At 46.9% G+C, this 22,470-nt stretch overlaps 1 protein-coding gene across 1 annotated transcript; it reads right to left on the bottom strand.

Annotated features, from left to right (window-relative positions):
- Positions 1 to 121: 121 nt before the first annotated feature.
- Positions 122 to 21,093, bottom strand: LIN7C (lin-7 homolog C, crumbs cell polarity complex component). The gene is made up of 5 exons (XM_040409100.1): positions 21,024 to 21,093; positions 18,484 to 18,602; positions 16,472 to 16,543; positions 8,136 to 8,345; positions 122 to 5,164 (listed from the first exon to the last, which is right to left on the bottom strand). Exons 1-5 carry the CDS (start codon positions 21,058 to 21,060, stop codon positions 5,009 to 5,011), a joined length of 594 nt encoding a protein of 197 aa, XP_040265034.1. The 5' UTR covers positions 21,061 to 21,093; the 3' UTR covers positions 122 to 5,008.
- Between the last annotated feature and the right edge of the window lie 1,377 nt (positions 21,094 to 22,470).

The following is a 22,470-nucleotide window of genomic DNA, read 5'->3' as shown; positions in this document are numbered from 1 at the left end:
CCTCTTCCTAGGTCATGTAACGATTCATAAGCTGTCTTACATTTAGAAGTGGTGGAGGATTCGCCAAAGGTATGAAGAGTCCGGCGCTTATGGGGTTTATTAAGACAAAAATAGACGCCGGAACCGTTAGTAATTCAATGATCACATATTTATTCTACATATTTATCACATATAAATGCAGACATGTACATTACAATGGTGTCCGTGTAACAAAAGAAAAATGATATACCGTATATCTGCAGAAATAAAACCGTCCCGAGTGACCACTTTACATGTGAAGCACCAAGGTACCAGCACTACCACGACGGGCAGCTCCTCTATACACATATATACACCACACAACAGCAAAGCAGACCTACCACAGATCATCTGTGCAGAACGCAAGACATCACTTACATTAATCTGCGCTTCCGCAGGATATATTATTAGGCCGGTGATAAGAAAACCCTCTTCATGAATAGTTGAAGAACATCTAGAAATCGATTGTTTATAAAAGGAACTGTAGTTACAAATGATTGTTTCCTCCAGAGATGTCGGTGGCTTGGGGGGCAGTAGCATGTTGGAAGTCATATTCCTGAGACCTCAACCCTTAGAAGATCAAGACCCGCAAGTCACCACAAGCCGACAGTCTCAAGAAATCCAAACCTGCTGGATTTCTTGTGATTGTCGTGGCACGGCAATCTGTGGGTGGCAGCGTGACCCCATATTCTTTAATTACGCTGCTGCAGCCTTTGGCCGCTCAACACGTTTCACAGCCAAAGTTGCTCCAGCCTAAAGTATATGTCCACCACTGAACACAATTTCCGTTTTTTTTGTTTTTTTGGCTGCAGTGGTCATGTGCTGCAGGAAAAGCAAACAAAGACCACCAGCGACCACTGGGGAATCAGCGCTGGATCTGAATTTGACAGGTCAGTAATAGCCGGGTTGTTCATTTTTTTGCATTTCCTGTAGATACTTTCATTTATTAAATTCTTGGTCGACCCTTTGAATGATAAAATTCCACCGACGCATGCCTACCACTAGAGGGAGCTCAATACATATGATTTCTGCATTGGATTCATTAATATAAAACAGTATGCAGAAAGCTCCCCCTAGTGGTGGCTGCAGGCGGACAGTGACTGACCGCTGGTAAGTGGTAATGATATTAATCAGCGAATAAAATGCTAAAAGGTGGACATTCACCGAGACTGACATGGAGCGGTAAGCAGAGAAGGGACTCCCTCTAAGCTGTTCCATAGCATTCAGATTTTCCTAAACTGAATTCATCTAATCCGATTATCGTAACCAAAGTTGTAGAAACACGGATGAAAACGTTGTGGTGGTGACTGTGCTTTACTTTGAAGGAAGGTTAAGACTTCTATAAAAGATTGGAAGCTACATCTATGGAATGATTCACCAGCCCCTGTACTCGGCCTTAAGGACAGCGGCTGGAATTTAAGATGATAGTGTTCTCACTGAAGTGGAGTGTACACGGACGTCTATCTCCGCTACATGCCGTACCTTCCAGTAAAACATATGATACCACAAAAAAAAAAAAAAATCACATGGCAGAATATAGAGTTACGTCTACACTGTATGCAAACACAGCTGCCATCTAGTGGTAATGAAAGTGCATTGCACCCCGCTGGGAAAATCTGTTGTTCTATCCATTAAAATGGTTTTAGTTTTGCATTTTAAAACTGATCTGAAGTCATTTTTACAGCGACTTACTTATGATATAAACCTGAATATTCACTAAAGGGATTGGTTTAGTGTCCGTCTGTGCAGGAGCTGTCGAGGTCAGTTCATGGAGCGTTTACAGTGTTGGCGGATTTCCCAGCCTACGCCATCGATGGATGCCTCAGACATATGCCCCTGTACGACCATACAGTGCTATACACTGCCAATAGGCTCCCATGGTAAAAAACAGATACTGCGCAGTATACTTATACATGCGGGGTGCCTCTATCGAATAGCGTAGTCTGCTGCTCTATTCATACAGCTAAACGAAAAAAGGTACCAATGTATACCAGTCCGACAGAGGTCAAAGGACGCCCTTTTGGAGGCTTATGGACACATTTGACATATACCGTGCAGTGAACTCTATAGGGGAGATTTATTAAAATTGGCGTAAAGGAAAATTGGCTTAGTTGGCCACAGCAACCAATTAGATTCCACCTTTTACATTCCATTTGGAATCTGATTGGTTGCTATGGGCAACTAAACCAGTTTTCCTTTACACCAGTTTTGAGAAATCTTCCCCTATATGTCCTCATAGCTCATGAGTTAACCCTTAAATGCCCTAAGTCAATGAGATGCAAAAATGTAGAACCCCAACTTTATAGTAGTACACTTACACGTACGGTGAAGACAACCATTTTACAAGCAATCTTTGTCCAGTTCACAGCGTGGCCCCCGTGACGTCCCATACGAATATATCATTAATAAGCCTAAAATTGGTTGACAATGTTGACCTAGAAATGAAGCAGTTGAGCATTTTGTACGTTATTCATATATTACATCAAGGATGAAACTCTACATTGAGCAATGAACCTGGAAAAAAAAAAAAAAAGATATTGGAAACCCAGCAGCAGCGATCCAGTTCTATGGCAGTGTCGCTGCATGACACAAGGCTGACATCTGGTGGCCAGAACTGCGAACTGCAGTTTGTATAAAAAGTACAGTGGATGTACATACAATTTCTACGGATTTGTCTAATTAAACACACACATTGTGCTATTTGACAGAATACGCCGACCCCTTTACAACAGGGGCAATGTTCTTTCCCACTCTCTCATAACAGGTTGGATATTAACCCCTTTCTCGTTCCGAGCCAGCAGGATGTTCTCTCTCTCTCTCTCGAGAGAGAGAGCTGTTGCATCAGACTGGCTAAACTGGTGACACATCCACCTTCATTCCTGTTCCACCCGTTTCCTGCTTTTATCGAGATGAACTGGAATTTGGATTTATAGTTCTTTAAACGAATATCCCATATTATTAGATTCGCTAAGCAAAGAAGGGAGTGTGCGTACCCAATGGCCAGAGCGCTGATAACAGGAAAACTTAGTTTTTATTAGGGGAAGTCTGTCTGAATGGTAAATTGGTAAATTTTTCTGCTAGAACTATACTGGTGTAGCAGGGTCCAGTTTGTCATTTACTCTTTTGGGAGACAGTGGCTCGTGTGCGTCATTTGATTTGCAAAATGTACGACTTAAACCGCCTTGCACTACATGGGCAGGAGGAGCACAGGAACATGCATATACGTCACCATCACTTTCAAAGGCTATGAACACCTTTAAAGGGCATTTTTTATAATGATTGCATTTTACAAATTTTGCGCTAAAAATATATATATTTTTTCAGTTGGTCTTTATTCAAAAATGTCAGCAGTTTTTGTCCTACAGGGTTAAATTTCAAAGTATCTTAGCTTCAGTGAGCTGAGAGTTATGTATAGCCTTTATCTCTGAACTCCTGACAACTCAAAAACACTCATTTAAGCCATAGAGCTGTCAGGAAATCAGAGATAAGGGCTATAGATTTTTCAGTTTTAAAGGAAGACCAACTGAAAAAAGTGATATTTTAGAACAAAAAGTATAATGCAAAAAAAATTAAAAATATGAAAAAAATCATAGTGTTCATAACCTTTAAAGGGGGTTATTTAAACCCACAGTTTTTTGTTTTTTTAACAAACGGCTGACAATTTGATGGGGTTGGAAAACCTATACTAAGCCACATTCTGCCCCAACCACAGACCGCATGAAATCCGGACAAGGTCCCAGCTTACAACCATGCTCTATTCTGGAACGCTACAGGGGTGGCTCCCCCACTCAGCTCTGCTTAATTGACATGTGTTAGGCTATTTGTGTATAGGGTGAGACCTGTCAGTGAGGCCAGGCAGAGAGACCCCTCCGGGAAGCTGCCCTTCTCCTCATTCCTGACTCATCCTAAACTATGCTCCTCTGAAATTCGGCAGGGTTTCGGAATAGAACGTAGCCGTTCGTACCCAGGGACCTTGCCAGGATTTCAAGCTGCCTGTGGTATGGGCAGAACGTAGCTCCTGATAGGTCCCCTTTAACCATCACACCATATAAAATGTTATGTTCACAATCCTCCTTTAAAGGGAATCCGTCACCAAACTGCTTGCACAGACACATAGCTGAGGTTCACCTGATTAAAACACCATTTGTCTTTTGTTGATCTGAGGCTCTGTTCCCGAGTTGCCTTGCCTTTGGTGCAACAAGGGCGTCACCATTGCTCGTCGCACCCAATCTCTGCTCCTTTTTGTGGTCAGCCCCTCCACCCTCGCTGCTCTGCCCTGTAGATCAAAGCAGAAAGGAAGGGGCTGGCCACAGCAAGGAGTGGAGCTCAGATGCAACAAGAGCAACGGTGATGCCCTCATTGCACTGAATGCCTAATTCACATATTACGAAAAAGCATCATAATTCTGCTACGGATCCGCTAAAGCAAAACAGTGTTTTAATCAGGTGAACCACAGCTACGTATCTATGCAAACAGTTGGATAGGGAACGATAAGCATCAAACAAGTGGGAAGCCGCAGGTCACGTTGTCTTCTCCTAAGGCTGATCGATGGGAGATGATGGGATTTAGAAAGCACCGCATTATGGTGATGTATGGTCTCCTTTCTGCCTGTAGTGAGACCTTCAATGAGGAATGTTGCTGCCCTAATACACGAGATCCAATGTGAAGCCACATCCTTTATGGAGCCTCCCTAATGAACCCGGATTGGATCGGCTGCAGAATAAGCTTAGGAAAAGCACAAAGTTTACAAATGTGTAATTACATCACCATATTAAAAATGCCTTTTTCTGACGTTGACTTTAAAAAATGAGGGCAATTAAAAACTGCCCTGTAAACGTGTGAACATTCGTGTTGCATCTGTATGGTTCTGGATTCTCGGCTGCGGCTCTGAATCTAGAACGTGCACTGTATTGGTAGTTCACAGGGGAACGTCATTTATTCTACAGTGATACAGAACAGTTTGTGTCTTGCGTGCCCATTGTGCGTCCTTCTAGTTCTGCTGCCTGCGTTTCGCCGACCTCATCTTTTCGAAGCGAGACTCCATTTCTTCCAGGACGCGAGGGGTGTACCGGACCACTAGCTTTACCTTTCCTTGGGCTGCTTTCAGGAGCTCGACAGCTTTCTCGTGATGCTCGCCTTCTACGCTCTGTGTGGGAGACAAATGTCAGCGCTGTACTGCACAGTCCTCCGCATGTAGGCGGCCATTTACGCCTACAGAGCGGCATTACTATGTAGCTTACAGTTTTGCTCTATGTTCACATGAAGTGTTAGCGATATGACTTTAGGTTTCAAAAACCAATCAATACTCACATGTAATGTGTATTTTCCCTTTAAAGGGCATCTGTCAGCAGATTTGTATCTATGACACTGGCTGACCTGTTACATGTGCACTTGGCAGCTGAAGGCATCTGTGTTGGTCCCATGTTCATATGTGCCCGCATTACTGAAATTATATTTTAATATATGCAAATGAGCTTCTAGGAGCAACGGGGGCGTTGTCATTACACCCAGAGGCTCTGCTCTCTCTGCAACTTCCAAGCCCTCTGCACTTTGATTGACAGGACCGGGCTAGAGACGAGCGAATTTCAGGTTATGAAATTCGTTCACGCTTCGTTTACTGGTAAAAGATGAATAGCGTTATGTATTCCGTTACCACGGACCCTAACGCAGTTCTATGACGGAATGCCTTTAGAGGCATTCCGTTATTCATTCCGTCATAATAGAAGTCTATGGGCTAAAAAATGGACTCCCCTGCATAACGGAAACGGGATGGATCCGTTATGCAGCCCATAGACTTCTATTATGACGGAATGAATAACGGAATGCCTCTAAAGGCATTCCGTCATAGAACTGCGTTAGGGTCAGTGGTAACGGAATCCATAACACAATTCATCTTTTACCAGTAAACGAAGCGTGAACGAATTTCATAACCTGAAATTCGCTCATCTCTAGACCGGGCAATAAAAATGTCGTCACACCTGGTCCTGTCAAAGTGCAGAGGGTGCAGCAGTTGCAGAGAGAGCAGAGCCTCTAGGTGTAACGGCAACGCCCCCGTTGCTCCTAGAGGCTCATTTGCATATATGAAGACATCATTTCTCTCAGCAATGCAGGTACATATGAACATGGGACCAACACAGATACCTTCAGCTGCCAAGTGATCATGTAACAGGTCAGCCAGTGTCATAGGTACAAGTCTGCTGACAGATGCCATTTAATATGAGCCTAAATACTGATGGCGTATCTCTAGAATATCCATGATTGTATAATGAGTGCAGGTCTGACAGCAGGGACCCCTCATCATGAAGGTGCCCCCTTTGTACATCCAGCACATGGGCTGTCTCTAGTATCGAGGCTCAGCACTACTCACTGGAATGTGTGATTGGAGTAGGCCCGACCACTGGGATCCCTACATGGGGATATGCCATCAACGTTTAGACCTGTACAGGGTTTAGGAGTGTTCTCTTATTAGAAGTCTAATGTCCAAGGGACAACCACTAATGACTACAGTGCCCACAGGTGTCACACAGCTTTCCACAGACCCCGAGTGGTATATAAGCCTGGAGTCTTACGGAATATAGCTCTTAAGATTTATAATCCCCTCATGGTCTGCACAATGCTGGGTGTACGCCTGCGGAGACAGGAAACAACTGAGCGGAATATTAAAATGTACCCATCACTGCAGAAAACGTATGAAATGTCATAGTGACCTGTCGGAAGTGCTCATTGGTGATGAGGGTCCGGGCACTGAATCCTCAGGGGGTAGAGGTGCTGAGCTGAGCGCTGTGCGGGCTAAGGGATGTATGGATCCATAGACAGTCTACAAGTCTCACCCTGCCTCTCCACAGTGAGCCGATCACAAGGAGCCCAGAGTTCAGCTCAACTCGTCTGCCCCTGAGTTAGCCACTATTTTCTGAGGGTACAATGGGAGTAAATTAGATATACTGAAGGCACATGAAGGCCATTACTGGGGGCCATTGTTTATTGGGGGGCCACTGGATATCCAGGAGGCACTATGGGGTGTATTATGCATACTGCAGGGGGTGGGATTTAAAAAAATAAAAAGCCTATGGAATTCATGGATGGCTGCAAAACTGCCATAAAAATGGATGCACGCACTGCTGCAAAATGACCATGGAAAAACTGACAGTTTATCTGCTTTTAATGGCCTTTTTTTTTTGTCATGTGAATGTACCCAAAGGGTAAATGCACACGTTAAGGATTTAGGTGTCGAGAACCCACGCTGAAATCCAAAGATGTTCGCAGGGAAATCCGTGCGGATGATCCACATCATTCGGGGTGGATTTACACGCAGATTTTCCACTCTCCATTGAAGTGAATGGAGAAAATTCAGTCAGGAAAAATAAAACCGCAAATCCTGACAGAATCCTGATCGCGTTCGTTTAGCCTTAGAGATCAAAACTTCTAAAGTTTTATGAACTGATAGTTACACTTTAAGAGACTTATTTCAGCCTGGGTTGAGGGGATAGTCTTTTATTTTAGGAGGATTTACTCTCTAAGTTTTTTGCCTTTTTGGTGCTTTATGCACAGGACAGCGATGGCGCATTACTTCTACCGAAGACCTAACGTCACATTCAGAGCCCCAGGGATGTCGTGGATATAAGCAGCGCTCATGGGGCTTCTGCCGGCACAGACGCTCTAGAACATTTACCCACTGAGATCACATAAAACATCACTGCAGAAGAATTTCTCTATTAACCCATTTATGTGGCACCGAGGCGATCCGGTACCGTTGTGTCTGACTCTGACAGATACCTGATGGTGGAGACTCAGAGCTTCACCTGTTCATAGAATATACCAGGTATCTAGGAGAATCCATTTTCCCAATGTATCCTTATGGGCACCAGACCATGCACTGATTCACACATCAGCAAAACTCAAATTGGGTGAAATTTGCTGAAGGTAAATGAAGACACGTTTCTGTAGGTAGCACATTAGGTAACATTGGCACTTGGTGTGCGATGCTGGCACACAGCAACACTGCATCTTAAAGGAGCATGGATAAAACATGTCCTGTTCCTCCGATGTTTTGGTAAGTAGAGGACCCCATAACAATGATCTATGTGATGATAAAACAGCAGCGACTGAAGATGCCTTACCACTCCATTAACAGACAGCAGCTGGTCTCCACGCTTCAGGCCTCCGTGTCTATCGGCTATTCCACCAGGGATAATACGAGAAATATAGATGGGGGAGTTCTGCTCTTTTCCTCCCATGATGTTAAATCCGAGTCCTTCTTCTGTTTTAGGGAGTTCAACAACCCTAGGGTGAGAATGTCCTTCGCTGGCTGCAAAAGCGGCCACCGTAGCCTAGAAAAGAGGAAACTGTTAGAAGGGCCCAGTAAATTACGTTTACACACCACCTTAAATGTAGTCCCGGGGAAGGCACATCCCTTGGTAACAAACTATTCACACAGACTGCAATTTTGTATAAAATGGGACAAGCAAGGAAGGTCATGTAACAAACTGGTAATAACAAGGTGATGAATGGCGATCAAGCCATTTTAAATACTACCTGTTATCAACCACTAGATGTCACTAGAGCAGCTGCAGCTGTATACACTCTGCCCTAAATACTACCCGTTATCAACCACTAGATGTCACTAGAGCAGCTGCAGCTGTATACACTCTGCCCTAAATCAGCACAAGATTTTTCACTAGGGCAGACGGGGCTATCGGCAGGTCAAGGCTCCATTCACACCCATTTATTTCTATGGGGCCACACTATCTGCTATGCGGATCCAGACTTCCGGGTCCACAATTCCGTTCCCGGAAAAAATAGAACATGTCCTACTCTTGTCCGCAATTGCGGACAAGTCTAGGCATTTTCTATTATAGTGCCGGCGATGTGCGGTCAGCAAAATGCGGAACGCACATAGCCGGTGTCCGTGTTTTGCGGATCCGCGGATCTGCAAAACACGTACGGATGTGTGGATGGACCCTAAAGGGGTTGACTGCTTTTGTTATATTGATGACTAGTGTTCAGCAAACTTGTGTTTCAAGTTAATTGTACAAGGTTCGGGTTATCTAACAATTCCATTATGGTCCGTGGTAGCGGAATCCATAACGGAATTCTTAGATAATCCGAACCTTGTATGCCGAACATGAAACACAAGTTCGCTCATCTCTATTGATAAACTATTCCCAGGATAGGTCATCAATATCAGATCGGAGGGGGCCCAACTGCTGGAAGCTCCGAAGATCAGCTGTTTGAGGAGAACGCGTGTTCTCTTCTCTGTTTACTTGCGCGCTATTCACTTGAACAGGAGGGAGCCGTCCCATTTACGTGAATGGGGACAGCGTTGTAATTGCGACAGCGGGCAGGTAAACATAGCAGAGAAGGCAGCTCTTATATGAGAGCTGTGTTCGCTTCAAACAGCTGATCGGTGGTGGTGGTGCCGGCAGTAGGGCCCATGTCGATCTTATATTCATGACCTATCCTGGGAATAGGTCATCAATATAACAAAAGTGAACAACCCCTTTAACTATAGCTTACGTTCTGTATACTGGTTAGACTGGTTTTCCCATCTCACAATGGACATTTGTGAACTATCCTCAGAACAGGTGATAAATGTCCCACCGATCACCAGAATGCTGGTCCGGAGTCCCCTATTCCTCCTCACTGCACATTAGGAGTCTGTATGAAGCATTGGTCTAGCAGAAATCCTGCTGCTTCATTCAGTGTCTATGGGGCTGAGCACTGTACTCTGCCACTTCTACCCCCTAGACATTGATTTAAGCAGCAGGGGCGCATGCCCGACTGCTACTCTATTCTAACTCTCCTCGGGTGGTCGGGCAGTGGGGAGGAGGGGGGCTCAGGACTCCCTGCACATCACCTATCCTGACATAGCATAACATTAAAGGGGTATTCCCATCTTAGACAATGGGGGGCATATCGCTAAGATATGCCCCCATTGTCTGATAGGTGCGGGTCCCACCGCTAGCACCCGCACCTATATCGAGAACGGAGCGGGGAGTGCTGTGGCTGGAGGACCCCAGATTTCCCGGGGTCCGTCCACCACCAAGAGCTAATCCCCGCCTCTCCAATAGAAGTGAATGGGAGCGTGCCGCACATGCGCGGCCCATGCTCCCATTCATTTCTGTGGGGCAGACGGCAATAGCCGAGCCAGCGCTCGGCGATTTTTCTGCGGCCCCATAGAAATTAATGGAGGGTGGCTGCGGATGCTCTCTCCTTCACTTTCGGGGCTTCGTTCTCGATATAGGTGCAGGTCCCGCACCTATAAGACAATGGGGGCATATCCTAGCGATATGCCCCCATTGTCTGAGATGAGAAAACCCCTTTAACAGCCATTCTGGTATGTCTACCATACTGCCATCCAGTGGAAATCTAACAGTATTACAGCTATTTTTAGCACAGTGGTCCTCAACTCCAGTCCTCAGGGCCCACCTACCAGTCATGTTTTCAGGATTTCTTTAGTATTGGGTAGCTGATATAATTAGTGTCCATCCATCAGGATTTACCACAGGTGTTGCTTCTGTGGGATACTCCTAAATCCTGACCGGCAAGTGGGCCCTGAGGGCTGGAGTTGGGGAACCCTGCCTTAGTAGGAAGAGGCATGCAGCAGTAGCCGTCCTGCATACTAGGCGTAGGAATCTATTTCCTATGAAAACTGGGGCTGCGGATGGGCACTGTTACTTCAAGCGTCCCTGAATTTATATTCTCCTGCTTAATCTGATCCTGAGCAAAAAAAGTATAAAGAGGGTACATCACTGGCAGTAAAATTGTATAGGTAACCATATGACGCCCACAGAGTTTTGTGCACGGGTCCTATAAATTAGAACAAGACTGTCTTGGTGTTGTATGGTTTCCTTGACCATTGTACCGCCAGAATGTACTCTCCGCCCCTCCACGCCCAATGTCGGATTGGGTGGGAGAAGTGAATTGGAAAGTCAATTTATCATACACTCATTCATATCTACAGGGAGGAACAGAAGTATTTGAACACCCTGCGATTTTGCAAGTTCTCCCACTTAGAAATCATGGAGGGGTCTGAAATTTACATTGTAGGTGCATTCCCACTCTGACAGACAGAATAAAAAAATTTAAAAAATTCAGGAAATCACATTGTATGATTTTTAAAGAATTTATTTGTCTTGCACTGCGGAACATAAATGTTTGAACACCTGAGAAACAGCAAGAATTCTGGCTCTCAAAGACCTGTTACTGTACCTTTAAAAAGACCACCTTTACTCCACTCATTAATCTAACTTAGTAGCATCTGTCTGAGCTCTTTAAAGACCCCTGTCCACCCCACAGTCAGTCAGACGCCAACTACTACCATGGGCAAGACCAAAGAGCTGTCAAAAGACACCAGAGACAAAATTGTGGACCTCCACAAGGCTGGAAAGGGCTACGGGGCAATTGCCAAGCAGCTTGGTGAAAATAGATCAACTGTTGGAGCAATTGTTAGAAAATGGAAGAGGCTAAAGACGACTGTCAGTCTCCCTCAGACTGGGGCTCCATGTAAGATCTCACCTCGTGGGGTATCACTGATGATAAGAAAGGTGAGGACTCAGCCCAGAACTACAAGGGAGGTGCTGGTCAATGACATGAAGAGAGCTGGGACCACAGTCTCAAAGGTCACTGTCGGTAGAATACTACGCCATCATGGTTTCATATCATGCATTGCACGGAAGGTTACCTGCTCAAGTCATCATGTCCAGGCCCGTCTGAAGTTTGCCAATGACCATCTGGGTGATCCAGAGGAGGCATGAGAGAAAGTCATGTGGTCAGATGAGACCAAAGTAGAACTTTTTGGTCGAAACTTCACTCGTGTTTGGAGGAAAGAGAAGAATGAGTTGCATCCCAAGAACACCATCCCTACTGTGAAGCATGGGGGTGGTAATATCATACTTTGGGGGTGCTTTTCAGCGAAGGGGACAGGACGACTACACTGTATTAAGGAGAGGATGAATGGGGCCATTTATTGTGAGATTTTGAGCAACAACCTCCTTCCCTCAGTCAGAGCATTGAAGATGGGTCGTGGCCGGATCTTCCAACATGACACTGACCTGAAGCACACAACCAGGATAACCAAGGAGTGGCTGCGTAAGAAGCATATCAAGGTTCTGGAGAGGCCTAGCCAGTCTCCAGACCTAAATCCAATAGAACATCTTTGGAGGGAGCTGAAACTCAGTGTTGCTCAGCGACAGCCCCGAAACCTTACAGATCTAGAGGAGATCTGTGTGGAGGAGTGGGCCAAAACCTGGTCAAGAACTACAGGAAACATTTGACCTCTGTAATTGCAAACAAAGGCTTCTGTACCAAATATTAACACTGATTTTCTCAGGTGTTCAAATACTTATACAAACGGAAAATACAAATGTGATCGCACTCAACATCCAGCATTCTGCCCTGCCTCTATGCTGGATGAGGCATTGGTGTACATTTTGGCCAAAGCGTAATAAGCCACTCACCACGTCAAGGTCGCCTCTATGGAGTGGTCCCTAACACTAGTTCCTACCTGTTTATGGGCCATGACAGCCACACAAAGTCCAGGGAATGCAGGTCAGTCCTGGACTTTGTGTGGCTATCATGGCCCATAAACAGGTAGGAACTAGTGTTAGGGACCACTCAATAGAGGCGACCTTGACGTGGTGAGTGGCTTATTACGCTTTGGCCAAAATGTACACCAATGCCTCATCCAGCATAGAGGCAGGGCAGAATGCTTGATGTAGAGTGCGATCACATTTGTATTTTCCGTTTGTATATGTATTTCGCCATAGCGATGTGCACCTGCATACAGGTTGTGCTGACTCAATTCCCCAAATTTGTTCAAATACTTATGCTCAGCAGTGCAAGACAAATAAATTATTTAAAAATCATACAATGTCAAAATATGGGATAATTGGGAGAAATGTAGGGTACAGTGTCCGGATTAGCCTCTCTTTTTACTTGGATTATGGAAGGTAGTGGTACAGTCCTTGCTGTCTTTTTCCTTTAGCTTGATTAGCTATAGATGTACGATGTATGAAAAGAAAATGTTTAGCACTATGTAGGATGGGTGTGAAGAGGAATGTTAAACGGATAAGAGAAGTACACTAATGGCTATGCTTAGGATATATTACTAGCATAACCGATGTTGGACTTCGGAACCGTTCCATCGCTCGGGTAAGGGGGGGGGGGGGTAGTTGGGTTTTAGTTGGGCAGGGAGGGCTGGTTCTATGTTCATTAAGTATAATGGATGGAAATGTGGTTTGTACATGGTATACTGTGTAACTAGATTACTTGATCTTCTGTGTATCTTATGATATGCCTGCTGATATATTGCATACTCATGGAAGTAATTCTTTGGCCGATCATGTAATGCTATGATACTATTGTTATTAACCACCTCCGGACCGCCTAACGCAGGATCGCGTTCCGGAGGTGGCAGCCCTGCGCAGAGTCACGCATATATGCGTCATCTCGCGAGACGCGAGATTTCCTGTGAACGCGCGCACACAGGCGCGCGCGCTCACAGGAACGGAAGGTAAGAGAGTTGATCTCCAGCCTGCCAGCGGCGATCGTTCGCTGGCAGGCTGGAGATGTGTTTTTTTTTAACCCCTAACAGGTATATTAGACGCTGTTTTGATAACAGCGTCTAATATACCTGCTACCTGGTCCTCTGGTGGTCCCCTTTGTTTGGATCGACCACCAGAGGACACAGGTAGCTCAGTAAAGTAGCACCAAGCACCACTACACTACACTACACCCCCCCCCCCCGTCACTTATTAACCCCTTATTAGCCCCTGATCACCCCATATAGACTCCCTGATCACCCCCCTGATGGATCGGATCCGCAAAACGCATCCGGACGTCTGAATGAAGCCTTACAGGGGCGTGATCAATGACTGTGGTTATCACCCCCCTGTCATTGATCAACCCCCTGTAAAGCTCCATTCAGATGTCCGCATGATTTTTACGGATGCACTGATAGATGGATCGGATCCGCAAACGCATCCGGACGTCTGAATGAAGCCTTACACGGGCGTGATCAATGACTGTGGTTATCACCCCATATAGACTCCCTGATCACCCCCCTGTCATTGATCACCCCCCTGTCATTGATCACCCCCTGTAAGGCTCCATTCAGACATTTTTTTGGCCCAAGTTAGCGGAATTATTATTTTTTTTTTCTTACAAAGTCTCATATTCCACTAACTTGTGTCAAAAAATAAAATCTCACATGAACTCACCATACCCCTCACGGAAACCAAATGCGTAAAAATTTTTTGACATTTATATTCCAGACTTCTTCTCACGCTTTAGGGCCCCTAGAATGCCAGGGCAGTATAAATACCCCACATGTGACCCCATTTCGGAAAGAAGACACCCCCAGGTATTCCGTGAGGGGCATATTGAGTCCATGAAAGATTGAAATTTTTGTCCCAAGTTAGCGGAACGGGAGACTTTGTGAGAAAAAAATAAATAAAAAATCAATTTCCGCTAACTTGTGCCAAAAAAAATAAATTTCTATGAACTCGCCATGCCCCTCATTGAATACCTTGGGGTGTCTTCTTTCCAAAATGGGGTCACATGTGGGGTATTTATACTGCCCTGGCATTCTAGGGGCCCTAAAGCGTGAGAAGAAGTCTGGTATCCAAATGTCTAAAAATGCCCTCCTAAAAGGAATTTGGGCCCCTTTGCCCACTTAGGCTGCAAAAAAGTGTCACACATCTGGTATCTCCGTACTCGGGAGAAGGTGGGGAATGTGTTTTGGGGTGTCATTTTACATATACCCCTGCTAGGTGAGAGAAATATCTTGGCAAAAGACAACTTTTCCCATTTTTTTATACAAAGTTGGCATTTGACCAAGATATTTCTCTCACCCAGCATGGGTATATGTAAAATGACACCCCAAAACACATTCCTCAACTTCTCCTGAATACAGAGATACCAGATGTGTGACACTTTTTTGCAGCCTAGGTGGGCAAAGGGGCCCATATTCCAAAGAGCACCTTTCGGATTTCACAGGTCATTTTTTACAGAATTTGATTTCAAACTCCTTACCACACATTTGGACCCCTAGAATGCCAGGGCAGTATAACTACCCCACAAGTGACCCCATTTTGGAAAGAAGAGACCCCAAGGTATTTCGTGATGGGCATAGTGAGTTCATAGAAGTTTTTATTTTTTGTCACAAGTTAGTGGAATATGAGACTTTGTAAGAAAAAAAAATAAATAAAAAAATCATCATTTTCCGCTAACTTGTGACAAAAAATAAAAACTTCTATGAACTCACTATGCCCATCAGCGAATACCTTAGGGTGTGTACTTTCCGAAATGGGGTCATTTGTGGGGTGTTTGTACTGTCTGGGCATTGTAGAACCTCAGGAAACATGACAGGTGCTCAGAAAGTCAGAGCTGCTTCAAAAAGCGGAAATTCACATTTTTGTACCATAGTTTGTAAACGCTATAACTTTTACCCAAACCATTTTTTTTTTTTACCCAAACATTTTTTTTTTTATCAAAGACATGTAGAACAAAAAATTTAGAGCAAAATTTATATATGGATGTAGTTTTTTTTGCAAAATTTTACAACTGAAAGTGAAAAATGTCATTTTTTTGCAAAAAAATCGTTAAATTTCAATTAATAACAAAAAAAGTAAAAATGTCAGCAGCAATGAAATACCACCAAATGAAAGCTCTATTAGTGAGAAGAAAAGGAGGTAAAATTCATTTGGGTGGTAAGTTGCATGACCGAGCAATAAACGGTGAAAGTAGTGTAGGTCAGAAGTGTAAAAAGTGGCCTGGTCTTTCAGGGTGTTTAAGCACTGGGGGCTGAGGTGGTTAACTGATGCATGTATACTGTGCGGGCTATTTTCTTTGTATTTTTGTGGCCAGACCGGAGTCCTCCAGCCACCACCTTGCGGGGCTCTGTTATCGATATAAGTGCAGGTCCCAGCGGTGGGACCCACACCTATAAGACAATGGAGGCATATCCTAGCCATATGCCCCCATTGTCTATGATGAGACAACCCCTTTAATAAACGACCCCCATAGTCTATAGCAGGGACCAGCAACCTTTGGCACTCCAGCTGTGCTGAAACTGCAACTTCCAGAATCCTTCTTTCACGTCTAGGGGAGTTTCAAGAACAGTCAAGTGTGCATGCTGGGAGTTGTAGTTTCACAGCAGCTGGCGTGCTGAAGGTCGCAGATCCCTGGTCTATAGCCATGGCCAAACAATGTGGGCCCAGAACCTGATACCAAGAGGGAAAGCCGCCTTAGTGCAGGAATGGATGAGATGTAGAGACATGACTCTTACTTTCCTCTTGTGCTCTGATGGGTCTGTCCTCACAGGACCTTTTACATCTCTGCGGGGATGCTTTTGGATAAAATTACTGGAAGAACACGTTTATGGTGGTTTACAGGATGCAGAGTGGAGAAGAAAGGCATTATATATATATATATATATATACACTGACTATCTTACCTTAGCAGTGGCATTGGCTCTCACTTCTGGGCTACTGTTGATGTCCACCGTCTCATAAACATGTTCATAGACCTGGAAGTAAATTGAACAATTACTGAAACCTATAAAAAATAATAATAATAACCTGGTCGTAAAGGCAAGAGGGACGCTTCACTCTGGTGACCTCTAATTAATGGTAAATGGTTGTGGTCCATTCACCTTGATGGCCTAGCCTTAGGATCAGATCGGTGAGCTAAAAATAATTTTTTTAAATTGTTCTTTAATAAAAATAAAAAAAATGTTGTGATACAGGAGGTTAACAATCAGTCCATTTGCAGGCGGCCAATAATGAGGTCCATCCGCTGAGGGCTGAAGTGAAGCCTTATCTCTGATCTCCTAATCACTCGTTTGGGGTTGTCCTGCTATTGTATATTGATGACCAGCTGGAATGCCGGAGGTTGCTGGTCCCTGACCTATCATCAGGACAGGTCATCAATATCTGACATTCAGGACCCCGCCAATCAGCTGTTTGAAAAGGAGGCGGTGCTCTTGGATGGAGCGACGACCACTTGTAATTATGCTACGCCGCCGCTCCACAGGAAGCCTCCTGGTCAAACAGCTATCCTGAGGACAGGTCATCAATAGTGTTGAGCGAACTTCTGTTTTAAGTTCGGCGTCTAAACTTCGGCTTCCGGTTAGCGGAGAATCCTGATATGGATTCCGAATTCCGTTGTGGTCCGTGGTAGCGGAATCAATAATTGGCCATTATTGATTCCGCTACCACGGACCACAACGGAATTCGGAATCCATATCGGGATTCTCCGCTAACCGGAAGCCGAACTTTAGACGCCGAACTTAAAACAGAAGTTCGCTCAACACTAGTCATCAATCAACATCGCTGCGCAACCTCTTTAAGGCCTCATGCACACAACTGAATGTATTTTGCGGTCCGCAAAACGCGAACCTGCAAAACACAGATGACGTCCATGTGGCATCCGTTTTTTATTTGTTTGCGGACCCTCTGACTTCAGTGGCTTCATGGTCTGCACTTTTTGGCCAAGTATAGGACATGTTCTAGCTTTTTGCAGATGTGGAGACAGAACTCAGGAGTGACAGACTGCAAAAAGACTGATTTTTAACCCCATGTATCACAAAAACTGCAGATTTTTTTTTATAAAGACCAACTGAAAAAAATGATTTAACCCAAAATGAATAAAATGCAATCATAATTTTTTTTTAAAAATGTCCCGAAAGTGAATATAGCCTTCAAGTAACTCCCTGATGACTTCACATTGTTACAACCAGCAGTGACAGCATCTGAGGGGGGCATGCTCTGCGGGGGGAGCACGACTTCCCATAGTGAACTCTGCTCCTTTGATGGGACCACAGGGCGTTGTAATGATTCACAATGCTGTGTGTCTCTGCCCGACATCCACTGTAATCATTCATACTGTGACTACAGTGGATGTCGGGCAGAGACACACAGCATCGTGAATCATTACAACGCCCTGTGGTCCGACAGGTGGGCACAAAAGGTGGGGCAGAGACACACAGCATTATAAATCATCATAATGCTGTGTGTTCCGGTTAAAAGAGCAGAGTTCGCCATGGGAAGTCACACTCCCACATGGAGCGCGTTTCATGCAGTGAACACATTTCTCTGACAATGGTCTTACTGGAACTTGCGCTGCTAAACAGGGTCCCGATCATATATGTGGGAATTGTTATGTAAGAGATTACCTGACCTCACAGATCTGACAGAAGCCGAGCGATGTCCTGTACTGACTACGGACTTTTTCCGTCATAATGTTGCACATTTCATATCCACAGCATGCACTAAAATCTGCAAGTTTTTATTCCCCGATGTGTGCTTTGGGGTCTTGGACGTTCCTAGAGAGCTATGAAGCATCCTATTACCCTACAAACAGCTGTGTTACTGACCAGTTAGATGTCGCCACGTCTGTCCAGGGGCTCAGCCGCAGTAGTAAGCAGAGCCCACGGACACACGTGGCGCTTCCTCACTCAGGGCTCACCTCTCTCACGGCGGTACAGAAGTCACTCTGCAGCACTCTCTGCAAGGCGTGCAGCTTGTGTGGGGGAACTTCTCCACTTCTCTGGAGCTTCTCCAGCAGCTCGATGGCCCGGGAGATATCTGAGGAAGTAAATAGAAATCTTGTAACTTTTCCAAGACGTGAGAGAGGCGTGGACAAGACAATATTACTAGGAGTACACCGCTCGCATTCTCGACTATGGCTTCTCATCCTGTGTGTGCCCCCAGCGACCCCCCTATGCTTGCATAGACACATAGCTGTGGTTTACCTGATGGAAGCTCCGTTTCTGAATTTCGCTGCTCTTTTCTAATATGCAAAATTTGTATTTTGGTGCAATGAGGGCGTCACCGTTGCTCTTGTTGCAACCAAGTTCCAATCAATTCTGTACCCAGCCCCTGCCTTACTACTGCCTGGCCCTGTCCATCAAAGCAATAAGGGAGGGGCTGATCACAGAAATTAGGTGAGACTGGGTGCAATGAGAGCAACGAAGATGCCCTCATTGCACCAAAGGCCTAATTATTCGGGAGCCTCATCACCTATTACCGCGGTTCCATTATTCGGGAGCCTTGTTGCCAATCAGCTGTTTAAAAAGGCTGTGGAGCTCCAGTTAGTGCTGCAACCCCCCCCCCCCCAGGCCAGTGACATCACATTCATCAGTCACTTGGCCTATGTGCGGCTCAGTCGTTGCAATACCAAGCTCAGCCACTATACAATGGACGGCGCTGTGCTTTGTAAGCTGTGAGGAGGCTGAAGGGCTCACTGGTGCGCCACGGCCTTCTCAAACAGCGGACTGGCGGGGGTCCCGGGTGTTGAACCCCCATTGACCTGATATTGATGACCTATCCAGAGGATACCCCTTTATGAGGCCGCAGCGTAGTTTCCGTGCTGCTGCTCTTTCACTGCTTTTCACTACAGCTGCGCTCCGGGACATCCGGCTTTGCACGGACCTGCGGTGCGGCCCCATTCTCCATAAGTACAGGGCGGAGCACATGTAGGGGTCTTTTCAAAAACAAAGAGCTTTTTTTGTCTGCGTTTTGGAACGAAAACATGTTAGATGTCAGCCAGTCCACAATTATAAAACTCCCTGTAAACGCTGCATTCTATTGTAGTGGGGACAGACCCTCAGTGACAGGAGGAGGGTCTCCTGGGGGGACGGACCCTCAGTGACAGGGGGAGGGGCTCCTGGGGGGACAGACTCTCAGTGACAGGAGGAGGGGCTCCTGGGGGGACAGACCCTCAGTGACAGGAGGAGGGTCTCCTGGGGGGACGGACCCTCAGTGACAGGGGGAGGGGCTCCTGGGGGGACAGACCCTCAGTGACAGGAGGAGGGGCTCCTGGGGGGACAGACCCTCAGTGACAGGAGGAGGGACTCCTGGGGGGACAGACCCTCAGTGACAGGAGGAGGGGCTCCTGGGGGGACAGACCCTCAGTGACAGGGGGAGGGGCTCCTGGGGGGACAGACCCTCAGTGACAGGAGGAGGGGCTCCTGGGGGGACGGACCCTCAGTGACAGGAGGAGGGACTCCTGGGGGGACAGACCCTCAGTGACAGGAGGAGGGGCTCCTGGGGGGACAGACCCTCAGTGACAGGAGGAGGGTCTCCTGGGGGGACGGACCCTCAGTGACAGGGGGAGGGGCTCCTGGGGGGACAGACCCTCAGTGACAGGAGGAGGGGCTCCTGGGGGGACAGACCCTCAGTGACAGGAGGAGGGACTCCTGGGGGGACAGACCCTCAGTGACAGGAGGAGGGGCTCCTGGGGGGACAGACCCTCAGTGACAGGGGGAGGGGCTCCTGGGGGGACAGACCCTCAGTGACAGGAGGAGGGGCTCCTGGGGGGACGGACCCTCAGTGACAGGAGGAGGGGCTCCTGGGGGGACGGACCCTCAGTGACAGGAGGAGGGGCTCCTGGGGGGACGGATCCTCAGTGACAGGAGGAGGGGCTCCTGGGGGGTCAGACCCTCAGTGACAGGAGGAGGGGCTCCTGGGGGGTAAGACCCTCATTGACAGGAGGAGGGGCTCCTGGGGGGACAGACCCTCAGTGACAAGGGGAGGGGCTCCTGGGGGGACAGACCCTCAGTGACAAGGGGAGGGGCTCCTGGGGGGACAGACCCTCAGTGACAGGAGAAGGGGCTCCTGGGGGGACAGACCCTCAGTGACAGGAGGAGGGGCTCCTGGGGGGACAGACCCTCAGTGACAGGAGGAGGGGCTCCTGGGGGGACAGACCCTCAGTGACAGGAGGAGGGGCTCCTGGGGGGTAAGACCCTCATTGACAGGAGGAGGGGCTCGCAGTTAGCACTGACATTAGAGAATCCTCTATCTGGGATCCATTGCACAGGTCTGAGGGTCCGTAACCCAGGACCATCCGCTCACTGAGGAGACATTCAGCAGAGGGGCTGACCTCAGATGACCTGCGCCCTGTAACCTCTCAGACATACAGGGGGGACAGATACAACCTGCCCATAGACGGACATGAGCGGGAGGTCCCAGCACCAGGTATACCCTCCGCTGCTGCTCCCTACTCACCTCTCTCCAGCCTGACAGGTTCCCCGGACACCGCCATCTTGTCTCCAGCTGCTCTCAGTAACCGGAAACCTTTGAGCGGAAGTGACGTAGAGATGATGCGATCACGTGATCTGAAGGATTATGGTTATTGCAGTCCCTGGTTGTGAGCGCTGGTGAGAGAGTGAGCGAGAGAGTGAGCGAGAGAGAGAGCGAGAGAGAGAGAGAGAGAGTGAGCGAGAGAGAGTGAGCGAGAGAGAGAGAGCGAGAGAGAGAGAGCGAGAGAGAGCGAGAGAGAGAGTGAGCGAGAGAGAGAGAGCGAGAGAGAGCGAGAGAGAGAGAGAGCGAGAGAGAGGAGAGAGAGAGCGAGTGAGAGAGAGAGAGAGAGAGAGAGAGAGGAGAGAGAGAGAATATATATATATATCCTGGGAGGGCGTGTGACTGCTGTAAAATGACAGGGACAATACAAGATTAGAGAATCATCCGAGACAGTTACATAACCATGGAGGAGAAGTATGAGGAGGCGAAAAATAAATGGTGTCAGGACGCGGATCACTAAGGCTGCTTTCACACTAGTCTTAATATTGGAAAAAAAATGCTTCAGTTTTGTCCTAATGCATTCTGAATGGACAGGAATCCGTTCAGTATGCGTCAGGATGTCTTCAGTCCCTTGTACGGTATTTCTTCCGGCCAAAATTCCAGAACACTACAGCACTTGCCGGATCCGGCATTAATTTCCATTGAAATGTATTAATGCCGGATCCAGTACCAAGTGTTCCGGAAATTGCCGCATGTCCGTATGCGCAGTTCTTTCTAGCTTTGAAAACATGAAATACCGGATCCGTTATTCCGGGTGATATCGGAATGACAGATCAGGTATTTCAATGAGTAAATCTAACGGATCCAGAAAAAAAAGATATCCGGTGGCATACGGATTTCCGGATCCGGCAGGCAGTTAGGGCAACGGAACTGCCTGCCGGATCCTCACAACGCTAGTGTGAAAGTACCCTAAAACGGTAGTTTAATCAAGAAAATACATTGATAAAACAGCAGCATATTTCAGAGGTGAAACGCCTCCTTCCTCAGGCTCCCCTCGTCAGTGTCCGGTTTGATGTGGATCACATGGCTGCAGCAGCTCTCGGGTCTCCTGGCGTCAGTGCCCGGTTTGATGTAGATCACATGGCTGCAGCAGCTCTCAGGTCTCCCCTCGTCAGTGTCCGGTTTGATGTGGATCACATGGCTGCAGCAGCTCTCGGGTCTCCTGGCGTCAGTGTCCGGTTTGATGTAGATCACATGGCTGCAGCAGCTCTCGGGTCTCCTGGCGTCAGTGTCCGGTTTGATGTGGATCACATGGCTGCAGCAGCTCTCAGGTCTCCCCTCGTCAGTGTCCAGTTTGATGTGGATCACATGGCTGCAGCAGCTCTCGGGTCTCCTGGCGTCAGTGTCCGGTTTGATGTAGATCACATGGCTG

This window comes from Bufo bufo, chromosome 10 (assembly GCF_905171765.1).
Source record: "Bufo bufo chromosome 10, aBufBuf1.1, whole genome shotgun sequence".
NCBI classification, from domain to species: Eukaryota; Metazoa; Chordata; class Amphibia; order Anura; family Bufonidae; genus Bufo; species Bufo bufo.
Note: the sequence above shows the minus strand (reverse complement) of the source record. Positions and strands in the feature narration are given on the sequence as shown.

Excerpts from the sequence above, each read along its gene's own strand:
- LIN7C (XM_040409100.1), bottom strand. The coding sequence starts at position 21,060 with ATGGCGGTGTCCGGGGAACCTGTCAGGCTGGAGAGAG. Across the intron at positions 16,544-18,483 it reads TCTGTACCGCCGTGAGAGAG|GTCTATGAACATGTTTATGA; the intron begins GTGAGCCCTGAG and ends ATTTACTTCCAG. Across the intron at positions 5,165-8,135 it reads TGCTGTCTGTTAATGGAGTG|AGCGTAGAAGGCGAGCATCA; the intron begins GTAAGGCATCTT and ends TCTCCCACACAG.